This window comes from Xenia sp. Carnegie-2017, unplaced genomic scaffold (assembly GCF_021976095.1).
Source record: "Xenia sp. Carnegie-2017 unplaced genomic scaffold, XeniaSp_v1 HiC_scaffold_16, whole genome shotgun sequence".
Lineage (NCBI taxonomy): Eukaryota > Metazoa > Cnidaria > Anthozoa > Malacalcyonacea > Xeniidae > Xenia > Xenia sp. Carnegie-2017.
The window spans coordinates 13,233,999-13,258,587 of record NW_025813469.1 but is presented as its reverse complement, the minus strand read 5'-3'; the positions used below and the strand labels follow the sequence as shown (position 1 = coordinate 13,258,587).

The window sequence follows — 24,589 nt, the reverse complement described above, 5'->3', positions numbered from 1 at the left end:
TTTGCATATTATAGTAAATAAATCTTGTAGGAGTTGATTTTATTTCCCCTTTAATTTTCTTTTGAGAGTTTCTCTCAGTTTTCTTTTGGGTTTCTTGGATTTTCGTGGTATTTCATTCCATTTCACAATGGCAAATGCCCTTTTCAAGTTCATGTTTTGTTGTCTTTAATAATAGATCTCTTAAAACTGCAACAAGCTTTCTGTTCAACATCAACCTAGACATGCTGGCTTGAAATGACAAGAAACTAAAAGGCTGCAATTATACACAACGAACGCTGAAAGACTGCAGTCAAAAAGATTTTACATCCTACATTTAAAATGGTCGTTTCATTGTCGGTCTCTGTTGTTGGGCATTTTGATTATTGTTGAAAGTCCTCGATTAATTTTAAAAAACAATAGTATGGCGAAGCAAGAATTATCAAAAAAGACATTGCAATAATCTTATGTTTCACTAACAAATCCATGAATTGTAGACTTCTTGGGAAATAGAAATAATGAATGTTTGTAGCTACAGCTAAGGTTGTCGAAACGTCAGTTAACATCAACACCAACAGGCTCCACTAAGTTGGATAATCTACATCTACAAACATGTCACGATACTGTGAACTTCTCGAGCTACAGAAGTGATGAAAGTATACATGTCATTTATCAACTGCAATTTGCCAGCTTAAATCCTTTTGTGTTAGAAAATTCCTAGCTAGCGCACAACGTATTCGTAAAATTAAAGAACAAAAGCTGAATTTGAGAGCGATAATATCTTCATGTTTATATAACAAGCTCGAATTTCACGTATTTAAAAGACAAACTGGCACAAAATCAAATGAAAGAGAAGATTATGAAAATGCTAAATAAAACCGTATAGTCAGTGCATATCAATGACAACATTAAAAACTTTATTTACATGAAATTATGATAAAAACGTGAACAAATAGTATAACTGAATACACAAAGTAGAATTTAATAAATAAATGTTGCTTGTGCCGCATCCGTAACAAATCTTTCAGGTGTCGGACCAGCAACAAATGTGGCTGGTGACGTATCTGCCGCAAATCTTGCTGGTGTTGTATTCGTTGAAAATGTGCAGGTGTCGTATTCGTTGCAAATTGTTCTGATGTCGTGTTTGTAACAAAGGTTGCTGGTGCTGTAGCCATAACACTTGTTACTGGCGTTGCAACTGTAGATGTTGTGCGTTTGAATAATTGACAGTTGAACAAAACATTCAATGCCAAGGTTATGGTTGCAATAAAACAGCAAGCCTAGAAATATAAAGATAAATAGCTATATATACTAGTGTATAATTAAAAAGTAAAAAAAAGACTTGATCAGGGTTGTACTTGATATAAGGTTGTAAGAATGTAACCATTTGACCATGTGACCGACTAACCGTAGAAAAAATAAAATAAATATAAGTTGAATGACTTTTTCCCGCTTCATTCTCCAGATCACAAAATGAATTCTCGAAAATATTTCTCTTTCCGTTAAATAATCTGTGAAGAGTGTTAGACATGAGACCACAGGCGATAGGCAACATCACAGATGCTATATTTATGATATATTTAAAACAAATACTATTTTACTTGTTTGTAGATGTAGATCGTCCAGGTTAGTATAGTCCTGAGAAGGACTGTTTTCGTTGTTGTTGACTGGCGTTTCCACAACCTTAGCGGTATTCATCTTCAGAGTCAAAAATGAAGAATGGTTTTTAGGACTATACTAACCTGGACGATCTACATCTACAAACATGTAACAATACTCCCGGTTTCAAACCATTTACCTTAAATACTCTTTTCTCAAATAAAAAATGACTAATTTTGTTTACCTATAACTAATGGCCAGTAATGATGGTGAATTGCTCATGCAATCCAATTAAAAAGCACACAACCATCACCATGGCAACAATTAAAGAGGTAGCCATGGCAAGTATTCCAAAATCTAAGCATCCTGTCCCTACCCATGAATTGAGGGCACAACGTGCATCGTCTAAAAACAGCCTCATTAAAACGATGGCACACAATAGCATAACCTACAGAAGAATGAACCGTTGCATCTATATTATATCCATAAAAAATGAGATATACATAGCATATCAACTGCAATACATTTATGAGTCAGTTATAAGTTTTGATAAAATGATTTACTCACAGACGCGATTAATTTATGGACACATTGACTCGTTTTTAGGAACTAAAAGCCTTTAAGTATTGTCCCCATGTTTGGCTTTGATGCTTGTATATAAAAAAGAAGAGTAAATTATCATAAATTGAAACGAAAAATGAAGAGCAAAAATTATTCATCGAAGGCAATTTGCTTTAAATTTATTCGTACTCTGAGGCAAAAGAGCTGAATGTTTTTGGAAGAAGGTTGAAACCTCACCAAATTTTTTTAATTTCATGATTTATCAGTCCCAGAAAGAAACGACTTTTGATTATGAGTCGAAGAAATTTAAAGATTTAAATGACCGCCAACGAAGAAAGTAGTAGCATGGTTAAATTTCCAGCCAGCATTTAAAACTCACCAAGAATAGTTTCACAGTTACTTTCAAATAGTGTGGAGTTGAAAATTGGAACGCGTCAACTGTAGTTCAATAGAATCGCGCTATGCAACTAAATTGTTCGATCTGAGTTTTACTCAATAGTTCACAACGGGAAGCTATGCATTATTTACGAGCAACTTGTAAGCTAAGGAACTTACCTGCATCATGAGTTGGGAAAGCACAGAAGCAATTTGTAACAAAGGAAGACGATTGCGCAGTTTAATTTTCGTTGATGAGTTGGCTGCAATGGAGTTATACAAACACTTCGTTTTTCCTTTTTTCTATCTTTTTTTCTACTTTACTTTAAAGAATCGCATTGGCACAACAAGAGGCAGTTGGAATTTTTATTCTACAGTAAGAAAAACAAACCTTAGCAACAATTTTCTGAGTAACTTGGTCTTGCATGTTTAATGAAATTAGTAACTGCAGTTAATCATTTCATCATTCCTATTGGTCAAAAAATGCAACAGATTGTCTGCCATTTTGATGATGACAAGTGTAATAAGAAATACGTTGCAAAATTTTCTATGAGCTATATCTCCAACATATGGAGTCTTCTTTCTGAAGTGAAAACGCTTCATCCTCAGCCCTTTTTTGCCAATCTTTCTTTTCATACGTCCTTCACTATCAATATGATTATTAACACTATTAAAATTCCATATACCTTGACACATAGAGAAGATAATATTTAAACACACCAACACCAGTAACGACGTCAACTTAAGGGGCGTATGAAGAAGCTATTTACAGCAACTATAAAATTGCACATTAAAGTTATTTACAAAACGCTACATACAAGAAAGTTAATACTTTGAATATGACATAGTGTATAAGGTTATTAATCTATTACGTAATCACAGTTGAATTCAATAGAAATTAATTAAATAGAACGTGTATTATAGAAATATTACCCCTCTGAACCAATTATCAATCTTCGGCCACCCTTGTTACTTTTTACCAAATAATACTGCACATTTTCAGTTTATCTATGATAATAGGGACCTTAGTTAAACAATCAGTTAAAACTCAGTTTTTTTGCTTCATTTATTTAACAGAAGTACAGTTTTAAGTAAAATCGGTGACAAAAATAGCTACAGTTTCAACTGATTATATAATTAATGTCACTGGCGTCGTCGTACAAGTTTTGCTTTTGAATAAATGATAGTTTAAGTTTGCATCGACTGCAAAAATAATGGTTGCAATGAAACATCAAACCTGAAAAATAGAGATAAGTGGGCTAAATATTTGAAATACCCAGAAACTCTACTTTGGCAGACTAATACTTCATATAAGTGTGTGGCAAAATGTGATTAAGTAGTCATTTAACTCATTGATATGTATATAACATGAATCGTGCATCACTAATTAAATTGGAAGCCAGAAGGCGGCCATATTAAACAGTCCCACTTCACGAGGTTGACATACAAATTATATTAATTTCTGCTGTGAAAAATTGCAAAATCGTCTCCGAAAGTTATTTGACGAAACTGCTACGTATTAGCTTTAACACGATTAAGTGTAGGAAGCAGTTGTACTGTTAAGAAAGGATTTTTTCCAAAATTTTCGTGACACCATTCGAGAGATACTATCGCAAGAGAATGCTTTTAGCTTCACGTTGAAATTTTTTTTAAGGTGTATGAGTGCAATGCGCTCTAAAATTCATTGCTATCGTGGTTCTTTACTATAGACTATTATTGTGAGTGGGACTGTTCAATATGGCGGCGCATCTAATTATAGCTGTCTACTTCCGGCTTCAAATTTTTGCACTAAAACGATATCGGAAATGCACGATCTATGTAATGCACATATCAATGATTCAACTACGTGAATGACTAACCGTAGCCCTAACAAGATGAAAGCATGTTACACCGACTTTATCAGTGCCCAGGGAATTACATATTGTATTAGAGATCTTCTTGCTGTAATATTTTCGAAGAGTGTTGGACATAACACCACAGGCTATTAACAGCATTACACCCCATAGCACCATGTTGATGAATACCTAGAAATGGAAATTTACAAGAATTTCAGGTTTCTCTACGAGAAAATGAAATATAACATTGAGTACGATACTTTTCATCGACAAAAATACTGCGCAATATTATCTTGATGACAATCATTGATACAACAAAAACAAAATTTCTTTGATATTTTATACCTACCGTCAATGGCCAGTTAATCACAGTGACTTTTTCATGCAATCCAGTTACGAAAAAAACGACCATTACCATGACAACAATCCATGAGACGATAATTGCAAACATTCCAAAATATAAGCTACCTTTTCCTCCCCAAAGGCTGATGGTAGAACCTAAGTTGTCTAAAAATGCTCCCAATGTACTTATTGCAATCAAGAGTACAGCCTACAAATGAATGAAATATTTCGATATATATACATAAAGCATGGAACTGACACGTGTATAGTATATAATTTGACCGAATGCAGTAATTGCGAGGGTCCGCCATAATTTTAAATAAAGTAAACCACTTACAAATTCAGCTATCTTCAAGAAAAAGAGAATCGTTTTGATGTATTTAGTTCCTTTCGGTATCGTCCCCATATTTGGCTATAATGCTGATATGCAAAGAAAAGTAAGTTGACGTCATGACTGGTGGAAAAATGACATGTCAAAATTATTAATTAAAACCAAGTTTAGGTCAGTTATATTACGCTTGTGTGCTTAAAATTGGATGTTTTGTTTTTCCAGTTGCTGTGTAAAAGAGCCTGTATTTTAGAAAATACGTTGTAATATCAGACATTCAATCCATAATTTATTAATTATAGAAAAAAAAACACTTTTGAGTATGTCAATTCGATATGAAACATAAAAATATAAATGACAGTAAAGAAGAAAGAAAGAACATAGTGAAATTTCTAGCAATCGTATGAAACACTTACCGCAAAACGTTTCGCAGCAACTTGTGAACGATATGCAAAGATAGCGTTGAGTTGAAAAATTAAACACGCAAGCTGTTGTTCAGAAGACTCGCACCTCTTTACAATAATGAGTACAAGTCTCGTTATATATAATGTTATGGAAAGCTATGCATTATTGATCAATCACCACCTTGCAAGGAAAATGAACTCACATGTCACTGGAAAAGCACAAAATCAGTCAGTTCAGCGTTCTTATTGGTCAGAAATTACAATTTACTGGCTGGCGTGGTTGCCACTGTATGATAATTAAATGTGTTAAAAGAGAAGCGCATCAACACAAAATCACTACAGTGGCCCTCCGGCCCTACTGTTTGTTATCTATATAGTGTTTCTGCTGTGCAAATTTTATGTCCTTTTTTAGTCAATTCTATATTTTAAATAAACACAAAATACCTTCAATGTATTAGTAAAAAATTGCGTTGTTCGTCACTGCTAATCAAATCAAATATTATCTTAACATATCAATGTAGAATTTGATAATTGAATGTAAATCATAGAAACATTCTTGTTTTAACAATAAAAGATAAAGTATTCATCTTAAATAATGATCTCGAACCACTTCCAGTAAACATGTGAATAAACAGGTAGCCAAGGATATAGTTATGTCTTGAATCAGCACTTGTCCGCATGGACTCCATGCTGTCTGATATTTTTACATAAACATCTGTAATAAAATTTTGTTTAGGAGATAGAAACGAGAATTAAAATCAGATGTTTTCTGCAAAAATTCACAGGTAGGCATAAAATATTTTTTAAGCACGCGGATTTGGTGATATAAATTTATTAAAGGTGTGATTACACAATTTATATCACAAGTAATGAATAATTATATAATTATTATTATATACAACTCAAAGCTTCGACAGTGCTTTATCCATTGTAAGGAATGTTTTGAAGACAAAGTTACGATTTTAAAACTAAAGCTAATGCAATAATGACTACGTTTCTTCAAAGATAATAAAAATTTAATCATTGTGAATCCAAGACAACCAATAATACGCTATGTCACTATTCAGTCCATAGCGCTGCTTTCTGCAACTTGTTTCTCATCCGAGTCGTTCCGATTTGTTTCGTTGTTTTTCAAAACGACAGGGACGACTCAAGCTATTGTACTTCGCGTATATTCATAATAGCGCTGCCGAGAGTCTGCTTAATTGATTTCTGCGCAAAAAAAACGAAAATGGCAGCTGCAGTTTATGAAAGACAATATCTTTCGGCTGGTTATTTGCTTCTTCAAATCGTTTTTTGCCATAAAAATGTCGCTTGCATTTCTCAACCGTCGTTTCGGTCGTTCCGATAGAGCAAAGCTCTATCCAAGCGACCCTGGTTGTCTCAGTCGTTTGAGTCATTTGAGGTCATCCCGGTCGCCTTTGCAATTTTCTCATATAGTCACACGAGTCGTCTATGAAATTTAGGCACGACTGAAACAACTCAGACGACTTTATGAGAACCAGGCTTAAACAAAAAATCTAATTACGCATGCTGTTTTAGTAAGAAAGAGCAGTTAATCAGCATGGGTGAAGATATCTGTAAAACATTTAAAATAAATCCGTCATTTTTTGTATAACCACGTTAAATCGTGGCCTTAAAATTATTGAATTAAGGGGATTAACAGCAATTCTCAAAGACTCAGGACTTGTAATTGCTGGTCTGGGTAGGGGGAAAGTGATGATTATCTTTCGGGAGATTTTATTTTTCTCTTTCACTAACAACTGGTTTCAATTATTTACGAGTTTCAATTAAATTGCTCTTGCAATAATTTATTCGTGAATCCACCTGCTATAATAAAGAGTAGCGTATTTTTAAATAAAGCTAAAAATTGCAAGAAATGTATTGCTTCTGTAACATATGCAGAAAAAAGGACCTTAGTGTTAGGTGTTGGATCGTCTATAAACAAGATGGGCATAATGATGTCGCAAAGAGACAATTAAGATGGCGCTTTTTTAGTCCATCATTCCTATAAAGCTTATCAACTTAAAATAAATAATTCCCCGAGTACTTTCAGACGATAAGCAAGGATCCCAAACACGAAGTACATAATATCCAACGCTATTCTACGCTAGCATTGTATGAGCTCGATAAGCCATCAGTCTAAATCCATGTAACGAATCACAATAAGATTACTTCATTATGCATTCCATATAGTAAAAATCAGTAACGCGAAGGGATTGTTAAAAGAATTTATCGTTCGTTCATTAACGTTTTGGGAAGTACAATAGCATAATAACAAAGAACATTAAAACTCTATAAAATGTCAATAACAATATATGTTTGCAATTGCATGATTATAACAGTCAAAATAGCAGAACTATTTATCCGTACGGTGTCTGCCATTTGAAGATAGACTTGAGAAAGTTTTTCAAATGTAGGAACTAAAATTTGTCCGTCTTCACTGTGTTTGCGTCATTTTCTCTGGTTTACGAGTGAAACGGAACAGATCAGGTTTAAATACGCGCAATATAGAGACGACCACTTTCACACTTTCACATTCATACACTTAAAAAAACTATAAAGAAAGAATCTTGAGGGTTAATCATGCAATTGCAAACATTTAGTGTTATTGACATTTTATAGAGTTTTAATGTTATTTGTTATTATGCTATTGTACTTTCCAAAACTTTTATGAATGGACCCTACATTCTTTTAACAATCTCTTTGCGTTATTGATCTTTACTATATGGAATGCATAATGAAGTAATCTTATTTAAACTGATCATTTGCCACATTGATTTTACAAAAATGCTATTGGACTTTTTCTATACGTCTTTAAATTGCGGTATGCGATAATGATTGTCGTTCTTATTTAAATGACATGCAAATGCTTAAACTGACGTATTTAAAATTTATCTCTGTTAACTTGAGTGAAATTGATATCTATAGCGGAGAGTCAATCTTCTGTTGTAGCTACAGACTGAAATTCAGACCTTCAAACATGCTTGTAATGTAAGCGATGAATTTTTATTTTTATAGACACTAGAGCCGTACATTTTCAGCAATAATTAAGACAAGAAGAGAAGATGTTTTTAGCAAATAGAGATCAAACTTCAACATTACCGTTCTAACAATTTGTACTTGGTGTGTACTGCTTCTTTTTGAAGTTATTCTCATTTTAATATAGATTTGTCTGCCCAACCAACGAAAAAGAGGAAATGAGTCAGTTATTAAAACAGGAGAAGAAACTGACCGACACGAGTTGCAAGGCTCTGAAAGAGCTCCGAAGCAGGTGATGTGTGTTTTTATTGATGTTTTATGCGATATTCATGAATGTCAATGTTGACACTCAGGTAACATTTTTTCTTACAAATAACGTGCGAATTTTTTTGTCATTGAGACGCTATAAAACATTAAAACTAACCCAAACCATGTACGCTACTGTTGAAAGCAACAGGACGCTATCCCTGGATTAAATTTCGCTCAGTATGTTTCACAAAACTTAGGAAATGTATTCACAACACATGCGCTCACTGCTTACTGTAGTAGAAATGTAAACGGGAAATGTTTACCGTTGTAAAAATTTTACCTTATTTGGATGTACCATACCCTTGTATTTGCATACCGCTCGACGTTGGATTGAAAAAAGAGCAATTAAACATTACAAAAATTAACACATTAAAGTTTATGTCGTTTAAACGTAATATATGATCTAAATTATTGGATTTTGTTTCACGAATATTCCCGCCAGTCCGTAAAGTTTAAAGATAATTTTCGTTTCTATGCAAAAGAAAAGTGCACATTAAACTGAGGTAGCTAGAAGCCCCAAGAGATCCATTTCCAGAAAGAAACAAATTTTGAAATAACGGTTGGAACAAATTGGCAGTGAAACACAAAATTTTACTAAATTTGATCAAATTCCTGTTAAATTTCCATCCACAAAATGTAACACTAACCAAGAATAGTTTCACTCACAGCCCATATCACCATTTTGATGAATACCTAAAGTGAAAAATTAATCACGAAAATTTTGGATTTTACAAAACAACGAGAGGATAGAATAATGACTTTACACCACACAAAGCCATTTACGATATGAAAGGTTAATTAAATAGTTCGCTAAAGACAAAACTGCTTATTTTTTCACCTATCGTCATTGGCCAATTTATGACAGTAATTTTTTCATGCAATCCAATAACAAAAACAACGACCATCACCATGACAACAATCTAGGAGACGACAATTGCAAACATTCCAAAATCTAAGCGACTTTCTGAAGGGTTGGCTACGTCTATAAATCCTCCCAGTTTACCAAGAGCTACCAACAGTATAACCTAAAAATAAATCTAACGTTGATATACAAATTAAAGACACAGTATATGTATTATACAGTATGCTCGCTCTTGCAAAAACTTATCCTCGCGCATGTTAGCTCGCGCATGTTAGCTCGCGCATGTTGGCCGCCATGTTGTCAGTAAGGAAAGAGCAGTGAGAGGATTAAAAATGCATTACGGAAACGTAAAGTTTACCTACTAATTGGCAATGTTTTTGATTTTTACGCATCGATTGGCTTTATCTTTGTACAAGAACTGCTTTGAGTATATTACTGCGTAGTTTCATAAATGCTTGGAGAAAAATATAGAACTAAGAATAGAACTAAGCCATATTTATCCTCAAAGCAGCTATATTATTCAGCTAAAGCCAATCGGTGGACAAAAACGCATAAACATTTCCATTTTATGGTAAAAATCACATTTCTGTAATACAAATCTCAGCAATCCACTCCTCTTTCCTTACTGCCAACATGGCGGCCAACATGCGCGAGGTAACATGCGCAAGGACAAAATGTTGAAAGGTTCAGGCGAGAATGAGCATACTGTATAGTACCTATACTGTGCTTCAGACCAAAAGTATATGTCCACTTTCAGTATTGTTTTTAATGAATGCGTAATGATCGAGGTATGATTTAGCAAGACAACAAGCAACTTCGTATCTCTTCATTAGTGAAAGTGCTATTTAACAAATAGATAACATTTAACGGTTGTCTATACACTTATAGATACACGGGTATGACGTCAATTATGATAAAAACTAAAAAAATGGCCGCTGGGGTGAGTGGTATAGACAGTTATATGTTATCTATTTGTTTTATATAAAATCAAAGTATTCGCAAATCAAACGGTCAAACAGTTTTCTGTTCTTTGTCCCCCAACACTTGGAACATTAAAAAGTCTGCAAATATCACGCTTACGTGTCTATGGGATTAAAGAAATACTATTGGCTACCTTAATCATGTGATAAAATGTGATTGGCTAATAAAATAAACAAGCAATGTCTGATCAATGTAATTGCAATTTTGTTATCGAAGACGAAGTACAAAGCAATGCTTAAAAACCGGGCTTTTCCTTTTCTCTTTGCTCAAATACGTTTACTGCTTAAACTAGGCATTCTTAATTTCTTTATTTGCCCATTCAGGGATAAATTCAGGTAAATATTGAAATAAATTCGCCGCTCGTTTGTCATTTAAAAACAAGAAAATTTCTGTGACGTCAATTCCGTGCGTCTCTTCTCTTATAGATCAAAGCTCTATTTGCAGAGTACTTGATCTTCTATTTAAAAACTAATAAAATTTAAATTCTGAATGGCAAAATCAGCGAGGGCTTTTATAATTTCAATTAAGGAGTAAACTAGCCCGAAACGTAAGAGTTTGTTTATCCTGAAATAAAATTACCAGGATATTTGAAGACTGAACGGCAGAAGCTGCACAGTTCTTTTGATAATGTTTACAACGAATGCTTGAAATATGTGCTATCATTAAGAAAATTATGGAACTTTTACCATTTACAAATCAACATCATCATCTGTGTGTACTATATTGTGTTTTGCGTGATCATATAGGCTCGCTTGTTTTGCTATCATTTTATACACTGAAATTGGCCTTAAGATATTTATTAAGGCTTTAATTTATATATAAATATATACAATGGATGAATTAAAAAAACACAAAAATACATACAACCGCACTAGAAAGTATAGGAGCTTTAAAAATGTTGTAATCTCAACAAAGGCTCGTTCAAAATTTGAATAAAATATTAAACACTTAAGTGAATGAAAAAATCCACTTACAAATTCTGCTATCTTCAAGAAAAAAGGAACCGTTTTGATGTACTCAGTGCCTTTCGGCATCGTCCCCATGTTTGGTTATAATGCTGGTACAAAAATTGAAAAGTAAATTAAATTAATGTAAAAGTGTTAAAAAATGTGACTCGTCAATATTATTTACTTCTCAAATTAATGAGTTCTAATTTGGTTCAGAAATGTTCATGCTTGTGTATTTCAATCTTATTCTAGTTGCAACGCAAAAAATAATGTAGAGATCAAATCACAGCAGGATTTATAAAACCCAGAAAGAAACTATTGCCTTTAGCGGTTCGAAAAAATGTAAACATTTAAATGCCAGCGAACCGCGACACACACTATTTTATGCTTTGATCATCCTTGAAAAATTTCAGTTAAATTTCCATCCACAACAAGTAACACTTACCAAGAATTGTTCAAACTACTTTAAAGATGAGAAAGAATCGCGAAACCATGGAATGTGAAAGTTAAAGCTGTAGTTTACTTTTAACTTGCTCACACTGCGAACGAAAGGCTAAAAAGCGGATATCACAGTATATATTTAAAGAAAGCTTATGCATTATTGATAAAGTACTTCCATCTAAGTCCATAAAGAACCAAACCATGCTGTTGAATTTTTTGTTTAAATTATGCAGAATGGTACGAATACTCCATTTTTTCCCTTTTAAATTCTCTCTCGTTTTCGTTGCTCAATTTTTCAAGAATGACAGCCTCGCAGGTGGGTCTGTCAGAATTTTTACTTCTGTACAATGCAAATGTAAAATTTTTCAACGAACTTAGTATTCATTTCTTTAGAAATGTAATTTCCTGTTCTTTCATTGAATGAACGCCATAATGTTGGCATATGTGAAACAAGTAACTAAAAGCCAATACCGTCAGAAAATGGGCTTAATTCTTAACATCCAACTATTTAGCTATCTGCGTTGATCAGTCAATGGATACCTTTGCAAAAGTACGTCTGTGTTACTCAGCTAACTTTTTCCATTTTTTTTTGTGTTGATCCCATCTCGTTGCTCGTCACCCCACATAATATGGGGCAAGTCACTGCCAAAGAAAAACGAGGGTTTACAAATGCGTTTCCATTTTCGTGTCATCACGCGAAATTGCACAAACTCGTCATTTCACGCCTGAGTGTTACTAATGACACATGAAATGACACATGAAATGACACATGAAATGACACATGAAATGACACATGAAATGACACATGATTGACGTAAGCCTGTTTCAAACGTCGAATTTTGCATGTGTCGAATATAATTATTACAAGACGTCTTAGCTTTATCTCGTTCAGGACTTTGTTGTGAGTAAAACGCGAGAGCCAAATTGTATTCGACACATGCAAAGTTCAACGATTGAAACGACTTCGCACTTTCGTCACTTAATGTGACCAAACTGGTCGAATTTAAAGTTAAGGTCGATCTCAAATAATGCAGTCGAATTTAATTGTTTCGTACGTCAAATTTTCATGCACTTAATTCAAACTATTTTATTCTACACAAGCAAATACGACGTTTGAAACAGGCTTTAATTTATTACACCATTTTAGATTGCACTGTGGTGAATTTCGTTATGGCAGTTGGCACTAATTGAGCTAAACGCAAATCAAACCAAACCCAAACTTTGCTTTTTTAAATCAAATATTTATGAACAAAATTCCTTTATATTAAAAATTTGTGAATGATAAATTCTTAGAAATGTGACCAGAGATATACCGGAGGGGAGAGGGAAGCGAATTCTTAATATAAATATCAAAGCCCAGCAAAGTGATTTTAAAAGAGCCATTTAAATTCTTATTGTACACACCTCTAACTTCAATCGAACTATTCGTGTATATCACATGTATAATTATTTGAAAAATAAAACAAAAGCTTGCTGAAACTAAAGTTACGTGGAAAAGAAAACTATAAAGTGCTAAATGATACCATGCATTCAGTGTATATCTATGATAAAATAAACCAATAAGACATAGCCAAAGCTCAAAAGTAACTAAAACCGCTATCAAGGAATACCGTTTCAAAAGTTCAGCAAAACCGCTTATAGAAACTACAGTCTCAATTATATCTATACAGCAGTCGATGCAAATGGAAAGGTTTGACCCCGAGATGCTTCACCTCTAAACAACTGGAAGTTGAAGAAAGCATCAACTGTAAATATAAGAGTGGTGATAAAACAGCAGACCTATAGAAAACAGAAACAACGTCTAAAATATCTAAGTCGATTAAACTATGGTACGCAAGTGATTGACTAACCGCACCAATAACATGACGGCATGTTGCATCAGCATTTTTTGCCTTCAAGTAACTACAGAATGTATGATCATATCCTTTTTGTTGTTGTCATACTTGCGAGCAGCATCAGCTAAGACACAACCGGCTATAAACAGCATCACAGCACCTATCACCAAACTGATGAACACCTAAAATCGTACAATTGCAAGAGTTTTGGATTTCACAAAACCAGGAGAGAGTGAATACGACATGATACGTCGCTATATTTACAAACTAAATATTAATGCAATCAAGCGTTGCATCATTTACAACAAATACTGTTTTAACAAAAAGAGAAGTCAATTAATATTTCTCTCCTACCGTCAAAGGCCAGTTAATGACGGTGACTTTTTCATGCAATCCAGTAACAAAGAGAACGACGATTATGATAACAAAAAGCCAAGAGACAACGATGGCACACATTCCAAAATCCAAGCTACCTTTATTTCCCCATCTATCGAAGGTACTAAGGCCATAGCGATTAACGTGTAAATCTGCCTTGTCCAAAAATGCACCAAGTGTACCTATGGCAATCACCAGTATAACCTAAAAAAATGAAGTGTTGCATTACAAATTATAAAATAAACACAATGAAACGCGTGCAGTGATTGGTCTAGAGCCGTGTTTGCATTAGCCTGTGCAAAACACATCTGAGCTCAACCAATCAAATCAATCAAAACAATCAATCAGTTAAAGAGAATTTGCAAATCCATCATGAATACATTTTAGAGGAAAAATTAAAATGTTTGTCTTTTTCACATTATTGTTATTTTATAAAAGAAATAAAAGATGTTTTTTGGATTTGCACGGGCTTATGCAAACCTCGGAGACGTTTGTGAGAATTCTCGATCAGGTGCAACCCTCGACCTTTGGTCTCGGGCTTGCACTGATCTGCTCTCCAGTTCTCCCAAAGGTCTCCACGGTTTGCATAAGCCTGTGCAAACACAGTAAATATCTTTAATTTCTTAAATGAAAACACCTATTTTCCTATTCATGGATCGATTCACTGGATCTCCGAATCGAAGCTCTGGTACTTATTTCAAGTGCTCTTTCACATAGAATTTATTTGTTATGATCTACTTCTAGTTTGGTGTTGCTCTAAACTTGGAATTAGGCCGTTAGACATAGGGTTAGCTTGGGCTATTTTTAAGGTTGTATTCTTACTGATTCTTTCGTACTACTAGCTCGATGGCGTTAGGCGTATTGACACACAATACAGTCACATGGTGTGATGTGGTCTACTATTCCATGTGCGTAATACCGAATTTGATTCTCAGCCAGATTTTGAGATTGATTTAGAGCTGAAATCGGAGCTCAAACCCTTGGCTGGTTAATAAGTTTCTCATACAATATATGATCACATACTATATATGTTAGGTTTTGCGATGTAGCCATCTACCTTCTTTAGTATATATTGAATTACACCAACAAATAGAGATATCACAGATAACTATTACGATCACATCTAATGTTCAACGTCAATGTTTACGATCTATCGTACAATGATGAAACTACTTCTATTTATACAAGATATTACGTATGGATACATTTGTTTCTTTACTAAATATGGTTAATTTACAATCAACGGAAAGCTATTAGGAACTTTAAGAAAAATTGTGATGATTGCACATAAGTATCTCTTAAAATAATCATTTAGTTAGTTACACTTGACTTAATTATTTACCAATTACAGGAAGAATATGAGAGCATATCTTAATAACATAGACACATTACAAACGATCAGGAAAAACGTTGTACTCATCAAAACGTGTGTCACTATTTGAATTTAATAATTTACTTACAAATGCTGCTATCTTCAAGAAAAACAGTACTGATTTGACAAATTTCATACCTTTCGGTATCGTTCCCATGTTTGACTATGATGCTAGAATGAGCAAAGTGAAATTAACATAAAAATGTTAAAAATGCGACACGTCAAAATTGTTGCTAGTCAAATTAAGGAATTCTGATTTGGTTCAAAAATATTCAAGCTTGTGTATTTCAATTCTATTTTATATTATTCCAGATGCATTGTATAAAAAGTGTACTTTATAGTTATTCAAAAGTCCTCAGAGATCCGTTCATAGCATGATTTTTAAAACCAACAAAGAAACGAATGCATACTCGGTTGTGATAAACATTAAAAATGGCCACCAAGTGAAGCTCAACGTAGAATATCTACGCATTTATCGCTCTTGGAAAATTTTAGTTCGATTTCCATCCCCAAAAACTAACACTTACCAATACTTTAAAGATGAGAATTCAAGTGGCCTTTAAAATTGAAAGTTGAAAGCTGTTCTTTGAGATTTAAATAGACTCCGCTGCGCACGCACATTTAAACTGTTCAAAAGGGGATCTCACTGTATAATTTTAAGCAAGCTTATGCATAATTGATAAAACACTTCCAAACAAAGGGTCCCTTCCCAGCTTATGAAATACATTAAGACCGATAGCTGTTGAAAAAAATAGTAATGCAACAACAAAATGACACACTCATGCATTTTGATAAGTTTGTGTAATACAATTGTAGCAAAAAGAATGATAGCACAGCGCTATAACCAACAACTACAAACAATAACGACCTTATCAAAACTTACACTTCGACCTTATGTTGTTAGATAAGGTCGCTATTGTTTGTAGTTGTTGGTTATAGCGCTGTGCTATCACTCTTTTTGTTTAATAACATTCCAACTATTTAACCTTACAATTGTAGCAATTATAGATGTTTATTTTTCCATTTTCCACACTGCACTATGATGGCCCACCGCTATCATCACTATTTTCCGTATGTCAATATTATTTTCAGTTTTATTTTCATTTCAAAAACAAATTTCTCATGAAACTTTACTGCAACAAACTTGGTTTTCGAGTATTTAAGGCATTTCACGACTTTTACTAATCACAAATATCCGTAATGGATAAAACAGCTCCCTTTCCAAGTTCAGAGCAGTTATGATCTAGAATAAGTTTCAATGCTAGCAAAATGCGGTAAGTACCTTTATTTTATCATTCTTTATACTCTAGAGATTGCTGTATGTTTTTTTTTGCTGTGACTTTATGAGCCAGTGAGCTAGGTACTATTGATGTAGGAATAAGACAAATTCACCAAGCTTTTTTCCTTACTTTTTTGTTAGTTTTATTTTATAAAGATCATTTAATCACCACGCTTTGCATTTGGATATGGCCTTCATCAATGAATAAGAATGCTGTATAGTTGTTATTGACAAAAGTATATACCATATGTATGAATTGCAGTCTATGCAACTAATAATGCAGTTGCTAGCATTGAAACTTATTCATAACTGCTTCTGAACTTGGAAAGCGAGCTGTGAATTATCTTGCCTTGGCAACAATGGGGTCTATTCTTAGATGATTCTTAGAAAATCTTTCAATTTATTTAAATTGCACTTGATAACATTTTATCATTTGAAAATAGTTCTAAACATAGCAAATACCATAGTGAATGGTAAAAGTAATACAATAAGTTGATAGTTCTTAAAAGAACTGTTTTAAGTAAAGAGCACTAACCCAATAGTTCTAAATTAAACGACACGATGCATTTCGGCAGACTACTCCTCAGGTGTCAACGTCTGCTAAATAAAAATTAACAATCTACCGATATTGTTAATACCAAGAAAGGGTGTACGTCATCTCTAAAAGGGGAGATGACGCTTAAAACAGGGATAAATTAAAAACATAATATTTTTATTGGCAGAGGACGGGATTTGTTAACTTAATTAAAACAGCCTCCATGACGCGTAACTGAAAGAATGAACGGCATTTCTTAATGATTCTAAAATTGTCGTCTGAATAAGAATCAGCACAATGGGAGTTATTCATAGTCTTCTCGCTCTGTAGGTGGAACGTCTCAAGGGTTGGATGATAGAATCAAACATCATGTACCAACTTCAACCAGAAATGGAACGGTCCCCTCAAGACAACAACCAAAACGTGACTGTAAGAAAAGTAATTTAGTTTCATGTGACTTCGCGATAGGTAAACATCTCTTGAATAACTCCCATTGTGCTGATTCTTATTCAGACGACAATTTTAGAATTATTAAGAAATGCCGTTCATTCTTTCAGTTACGCGTCATGGTTTTAATTAAGTTAACAAATCCCGTCCTCTGCCAATAAAAATATTATGTTTTTAATTTATCCCTGTTTTGAGCGTCATCTCCCCTTTTGGAGATGATGTGCACTCTTTCTTGGCATTAACAATATCGGTAGATTGTAAATTTTCATTTAGCAGACGTTGACACGAAATGCATCGTGTCATTTAATTTAGAACTATTGGGTTAGTGCTCTTTACAACTATCAACTTACTATATTACTTTTACCATTCACTATGGTATTTGCTATCTTTAGAACTATTTTCAGATTTGTCACAACGACAAAGTCTCTATTTTATTATTTTATGATTTATACTTCGAAGTTCAAAAATTAAAATTAAAATTATCCATATTAAATGAAGATATTTTATTTAAAAAAAACTAAATATGAAAGGACGAAATCCTCCAATTTGTTTACTTACCGTCAAAGGCCAGTTAATGATGCTACTTTCTTCATTTAGTCCACTAATAAAGAGAACGGCCATTATAACGACAACAATCCATGACACGACGACAGCAAACATTCCACAAAATCTAATTGACTTCTTTCTGAAGTAATGTCTATTTTGTTAAAAAATCTTCCCAGGGTGCCAATTGCAACCAACAGTATAACCTAAAGATAAATGTGGTGCTGTGGAATGTATGCATCTAATGTACATACTCTCAGGAAGATTGTATAGTTGAAAAATGTTGTTCATCGAAGAGTCCTTCACTATTGAAATAAAATAATCAACTTACAAATTCTGCTATCTTCAAGAAAAAAGGAACCGTTTTGATGTATTCAAGGCCTTTCGGTATCGTCCCCATGTTTGGCAATAATGCTGGTATGAAAATTGAAAAATAAATTAAATTAACGTAAAAGTGTTAAAAAAAGCGACACATTAAAATTATTTCCTTTTCAAATTAAATAATTTAGTTCAGCAATATTCATGCTTGTGTATTTCAATGTTATTTCACATAATATGACAGCGAAGCAAAGCATCATGGCGTACAATATTTTACGCTTTCATTCATTTCAGATATAATTTCATCCACAAAAAGTAACACTTAATAAAAAAAGTACAGCTACTTTAAAGATGAGCAAGTGTCGCGAGGACTTGACAACTTAGAGTTAAAAGCTGTAATTTTTCCTTTATATTGACTCATGCTGCGGATGAACTGTTCAAAAACGGATCTTATTGTATAATTTTAAGAAAGCTTATGCATTATTGATATCATAAAAATCAAGAAAGAGGAACCAGCCCAGATTGTAAAATAGATTGGTTAAGGCCGAGTGAAGATTGTTCAAAAAATGGTAGTATAAAAACAAATTTACACATCCAAATATTTTGTTGAGTTAATATAATATTAACAATATTTCATTTTTATTTTACTATTTTCTTCTCTACACTCCTTGTTCTTAGCATTATGAATAAAAATTGCACCGGTGGACTGTGTTATATAAATCCAAACTTCGACTTAAATCCTCCAAAAAGCATTTTTGAAATCAATTTAATTATATTCACATTTAATGTTTTTTTTGTTAAAGAATTAGCGTCAAAGGAACGATGCCTTCATTGGCGTCTCAAAAACTTCTTTAGCCGCTGCGCTTTCGGTTAGAGATTCATTGTTTGATTGTGTAGTATGTAGTTCACTTTATGTTATTATACACTCTGCAATTGCAAGGAATTTATATTTTCATAATATGGCTTTACATGTTTTATGATTCCTAGAAAGTGAACAACATTGAGAATGTTTGTTCTAAGAAAATATAAATTCAAATTTGCTACAATGCACAACAAATATGTTTGAATTTCTATCCATCCACAGCATGTATAACGTACCAAGAATAGTTTCATTCACATCTACCTTCTAACGGTGAGCAAAGATCTTGAGGAATTGAAAATTGAAATACACAAACTGCAATATGAAGGATTCGCACCGCGACTAAAACGTGCGGTGAGGATCGTATTACAAAGTTTTGAGCGAAGCTTACCTACTTATAGCTAAAACACGTTGAAATCGCGTCGTCTCAACGTCATTAAAACCTTGAGAGAATTTTTGTTTAAAAGCTGAGGAAATGTGTTTTTCTGGATTATCTTTAAGTCTATTACTGCTATCACTTTTAAACTTCTTTGTCTAAACATCAAACTAAGATGTCGACCAAGTTTTAAAGTGTGAAGGCAAAATATATTATAAACAAGCGACGACTGCAATAAATGTGAGCTTTGCATGCGCACTTATTTATTTGTGCTAGATTTCTCTTCATGATAGAAGGCTACACAAGCCAAACAAATCAACGAATGTTCATATGAATGAGTGACTTAAGAATTCTTATTTATTTTAGCTAAAGTAATCGTTTATGTATCAGAGTAACATTAACGATGTTTCAATCAATGTCATTTTCAATAAAATATTTGCTATGAAGAATTGCCATGCGTTCATCAACCTGAGTTAAATTTAACACCAGACAGAACAACTCAAGTTTTTGAAGCCCTAAGAAAATTTTCTCATTCTGCGGAAGCCTCTTCCTTGAAGCATTAGTTCTGTAACAATTTAAACGTAAACCACATTTCGAAATGAAAGATATGTACAACAGATGATTATAGTAATAAACATCATCTTGGTAAATAAATATCATTGTAGAAATTAGCGTGCATGCATATGACATTTATAGCACAAATGATTAAATATTGACTTACTTTAAATACACTGGTGCACAAATATCTTGATAACTTTTGCAGCAGATTTTCACATTAAACTGACAGTTTAAATTGAGCTTCGAATTTAGAACCTTGCACGCTTCTAATCTGCACAGAAATGAAAAAATTAATGAAGGGATCCGATGGGTTGATATATGTACCAAGTATCGATATTTCCCGTTATTCTGATACCAAGAAAGAATATTAGCCTTTTTGACACGCATGAGCCAGCAGTCAAAGACATTAAAAGCTTAGTGATGAGTGCTAACTACGAGTTAATACAATTCTGTTGTGATTTCTATGAGACAGTGTAATTGTGTTATATAATTCCAAACTTCGGTTTAAATCCTCCAAAAAGCATTTTCGAAATCAATTTAATTATATTCACATTTAATGTTTTTTTTTTGTTGAAAAATTAGCATCAAAAGATCGATGCCTTCATTGGCGCCTTAGAAACTTCTTTAGCCGCTGCGCTTTCGGTTAGAAATTCATTGTTTGATTGTGTAGTATGTGGTTCACTTTATGTTATTATACACTCTGCAATTGCAAGGAATTTATATTTTACTAATATGGCTTTACACATTTTATGATTCCCAGAAAGTGAACAACTTTGAGAATGTTTGTTCTAAGAAAATATAAATTCAACTTTGCTACAACGCACAACAAATATGTTTGAATTTCTATCCATGCGTAGTATGTAAAACGTACCAAAATTTGAATAGTTTCATTCACATCTACCTTCTAACGGTGAGCAAAGATCTTGAAGAATTGAAAATTGAAATACACAAACTACAATATGAAGGACTCGCAACGCGACTAAAACGTGCGGTGAGAATCGTATTACAAAGTTTTGAGGGAAGTTACCTAACTATAGCTAAAACACGTTGAAATCACCTCGTCTCAATGTCAGTAGAACCTTGAGAGAATTTTTGTATGAAATCTGAAGAAATATATATTTTGTGGAATATTTTAATGTATTTTAGTGCTATCACGTTTAAACTTCTTTGTCCAAACGTCAACCTAAGATGTCGACCTTGTTTCAAAGTGTGAAGGCCAAATACATTATAAACAAGCGACGACTGCAATAAATGTGGGCTTTGCATTCGAACTTATTTATTTGTGCTAGATTTCTCTTCATGATAGTAAACTACAGAAGCCGCATAAATGAATAAATGTTCAATGACTCAACGAGTGAACGAGAAACTCAGAAATTTTATTTTTTTAAGTTGTAATAATTGGTCGACATAAAAGAGTTGCTTGAACGATGTTTCAATCATTGCCCTTTTTTTAAATTTGTTATAAAAAGTTGCCATGCGTTCATCAATCTGAGTTAAATTTAACATCAGACAGAGCAACGCAGATTTTTGAATTCCTAAGAAAATTTTCTCATTCTGTGGAAGCCTCTTCTTTAAAGCATTAGTTCTGTAACAATACACCACAATTTGTGGGGAAAGATATGTACAACAGATGATTATAGTAATGAACATCATTTTGGTGAATGAATATAGTTGTACAAATTAGCGTGCATGCATATGACATTTATAACACCAAATGATTAAATATTGACTTACTTTAAATACACTGGTGCCCAAATATCTTGATAACTTTTGCATCACGTTTTCACCTTAAACTGACAGTTGAAATTGAGCTTCGAATTTAGAACCTTGCACGCTTCTGATCTGTACATAAATGATAAAATCAATGAAGGGATAGGATGGGTTGATATTGTACCAAGTATCGATATTTCCAGATATTTCTGATACCAAGAAAGAATATTAGCCCTTTTGATACGTATGAGCCAGCAGTATTTTGTCAGTGGAAACGCGCAAACTGTCAAAGACATTTCATAAAGGTGCGGCAAATTTCAAAATAAATGAAATATTTTCTCCTTGATTTTCTGCGAGATGAGAAAGATCCATGCGTATTACTTTATATGGAAAGATGAAAAAGGCATAATTTTCTGCAAAGTGTCAAATGACAATGAAAAAGCTCAGTGCAATGTTTGAAAGTTTATAAATTAAAAGTTTAAATCTTTCACATTCAAAAGGTATTTTGCATATTATAGTAAATAAATCTTGTAGGAGTTGATTTTATTTCCCCTTTAATTTTCTTTTGTGAGTTTCTCTCAGTTTTCTCTTGGGTTTCTTGGTTTGTCTTGGTATTTCAGGCCATTCGCCATGGCAACTGCTCTTTTTAAGTTCATTTTTTGTTGTCTTTAATAAAAGATCTTCTAAAACTGTAACAAAGTTTCTGTTCAACATCAACCTAGACATGATGGCTTGAAACAACAAGAAACTGAAATGATGCATTTATACACAACGAACGCTGAAAGACTCCAGTAAAAAAGATTTTACATCCTACATTTAAAATGGTCGTTTTATTGTCAGTCTCTGTTTTTGGGCATTTTGCTTATAGTTGAAAGTCCTATATTCTAGGTATAAGCTTCAACCTTGAAAAACAATAGTACGGAGAAGCAAAAATTATCAAAAAAGACATTGCAATAATCTTATGCTTCACTAACAAATCCATGAATTGTAGACTTCTCGGAAAATAGAAATAATGCATATTTGTAGCTACGGCTAAGGTTGTTGAAACGTCAGTTAACATCAACACCAACAGTCCTTCGCAGGCTCACCGTATAGTCAGTGCATACCTATGACTACATTAATAAACTTTACTTACATGAAATTATGATAAAATTGTGAACAAATTGTATAACTGCATACACAAAGTAGAAGTTAATAAACAATGTTGCTGGTGTCGTATCTGCAACAAATCTTGCTGGTGTCGTGTTGTTACAAATGTTGCTGGTGTTGTAGCCATAACAATTGTTGCTGGAGTTGCAACTGTAGATGTTGTGGGTTTGGATAATTGATAGTTAAACAGAACATCCAATGCCAAGGTTATGGTTGGAATTTTTTTAATTCTAGAAATATAAAGATAAGTAGCTATATATATATACTAGTGTATAATTAAAAAGTAAAAATACTTGATCAAGGTTTTACTTGATATAAGGGTGTAAGAATGTAACCATTTGACCATGTGACTGACTAACCGTAGAAGAAATAAGATAAATACATGTTGGACGAGTTTTTGCCGCTTTATTCTCCAGATCACGAAATGATTTCTCGAATAGATTTTTCTTTTCGTTAAATAATCTGTGAAGAGTGTTAGACATGAGACAACCGGCGATAAGCAACATCACAGTCCATATCATCGTGTTGATGAACACCTGCTATAATATAGAGTAGCGTATTTTAGAATAAGCTAAAAATTGCAAGAAATGCATTGCTTCTGTAACATATGCAGAAAAAAGGACTTTAGAATTTGGGTGTTGGACTGTCTATAAACAAGATGTTTATAATGATGTCGCAGAGAGACAATTAAGATGGCGAATTTTTAGTCCATCATTCCTATAAAGCTTATCAACTTAAAATAAATAATTCCCCAAGTACTTTCAGACGATAAGCAAGGATCCCAAACGCGAAGCACACAATATCCAACGCTATTCTGCGTTAGCATTGTATGAGCTCGACAAGCCATCAGTCCAGATCCATGTAATGAATCACCATAAGACAAGCTTTCGACTGATTTATCTCTTGTTAATCTTTGACACCCCCTTATTCCGTCAAGAAACCCACTTGTCAGTCAAACATGATTCCAGATCAGTTAAAATTCAATTTAAACTTGTAACCTGCGAGATTTATACTAGCTTATTGCCCCTTTATCTATCTTATTATTGTTTCTAGAAAGACAACCTGGCAATGATTTAAAGCATTTGATGTATTCTTCTGACAAAGCCAGTCATGTGTCTAATACTATATCCCTTGACCTTGAGACTAAACCAAAGGTAATAATAGAAACCTTTTCTAGTCGATAATTTGAAAAAATAAATGAGAAAACACACTTCAAATTTCATGAATCTTCGGACACTTTTTTACACGGACTTTTTACCGCAGCTGATACGGGAGTTTTCTCGGCCGTAGC

General features: G+C 33.4%; 3 protein-coding genes across 5 annotated transcripts in view; all 3 read right to left on the bottom strand.

Moving 5' to 3' along the window:
• The window catches only part of LOC124436589 (proteolipid protein 2-like), an 85,695-nt gene that overhangs the window by 13,622 nt on the left and 47,484 nt on the right, over nt 1–24,589 (bottom strand). The window lies entirely within an intron of this gene.
• On the bottom strand, nt 873–23,830 carry LOC124436590. The gene is made up of 2 exons (XM_046986552.1): nt 23,658–23,830; nt 873–1,256 (listed from the first exon to the last, which is right to left on the bottom strand). The coding sequence occupies exons 1-2, from the start codon at nt 23,817–23,819 to the stop codon at nt 894–896; spliced, it is 525 nt and encodes a 174-aa protein (XP_046842508.1). The 5' UTR covers nt 23,820–23,830; the 3' UTR covers nt 873–893.
• Nucleotides 2,829–5,520, bottom strand: LOC124436591. 2 transcript variants are annotated; one of them, XM_046986553.1, is made up of 5 exons: nt 5,433–5,520; nt 5,026–5,108; nt 4,696–4,896; nt 4,371–4,535; nt 2,829–2,882 (listed from the first exon to the last, which is right to left on the bottom strand). In XM_046986553.1, exons 2-5 carry the CDS (start codon nt 5,092–5,094, stop codon nt 2,832–2,834), a joined length of 486 nt encoding a protein of 161 aa, XP_046842509.1. In that variant the 5' UTR covers nt 5,095–5,108; nt 5,433–5,520; the 3' UTR covers nt 2,829–2,831. The 2 variants fall into 2 exon arrangements, with proteins under 2 accessions (XP_046842509.1, XP_046842510.1); XM_046986554.1 differs by lacking the exon at nt 2,829–2,882 and adding an exon at nt 3,543–3,748.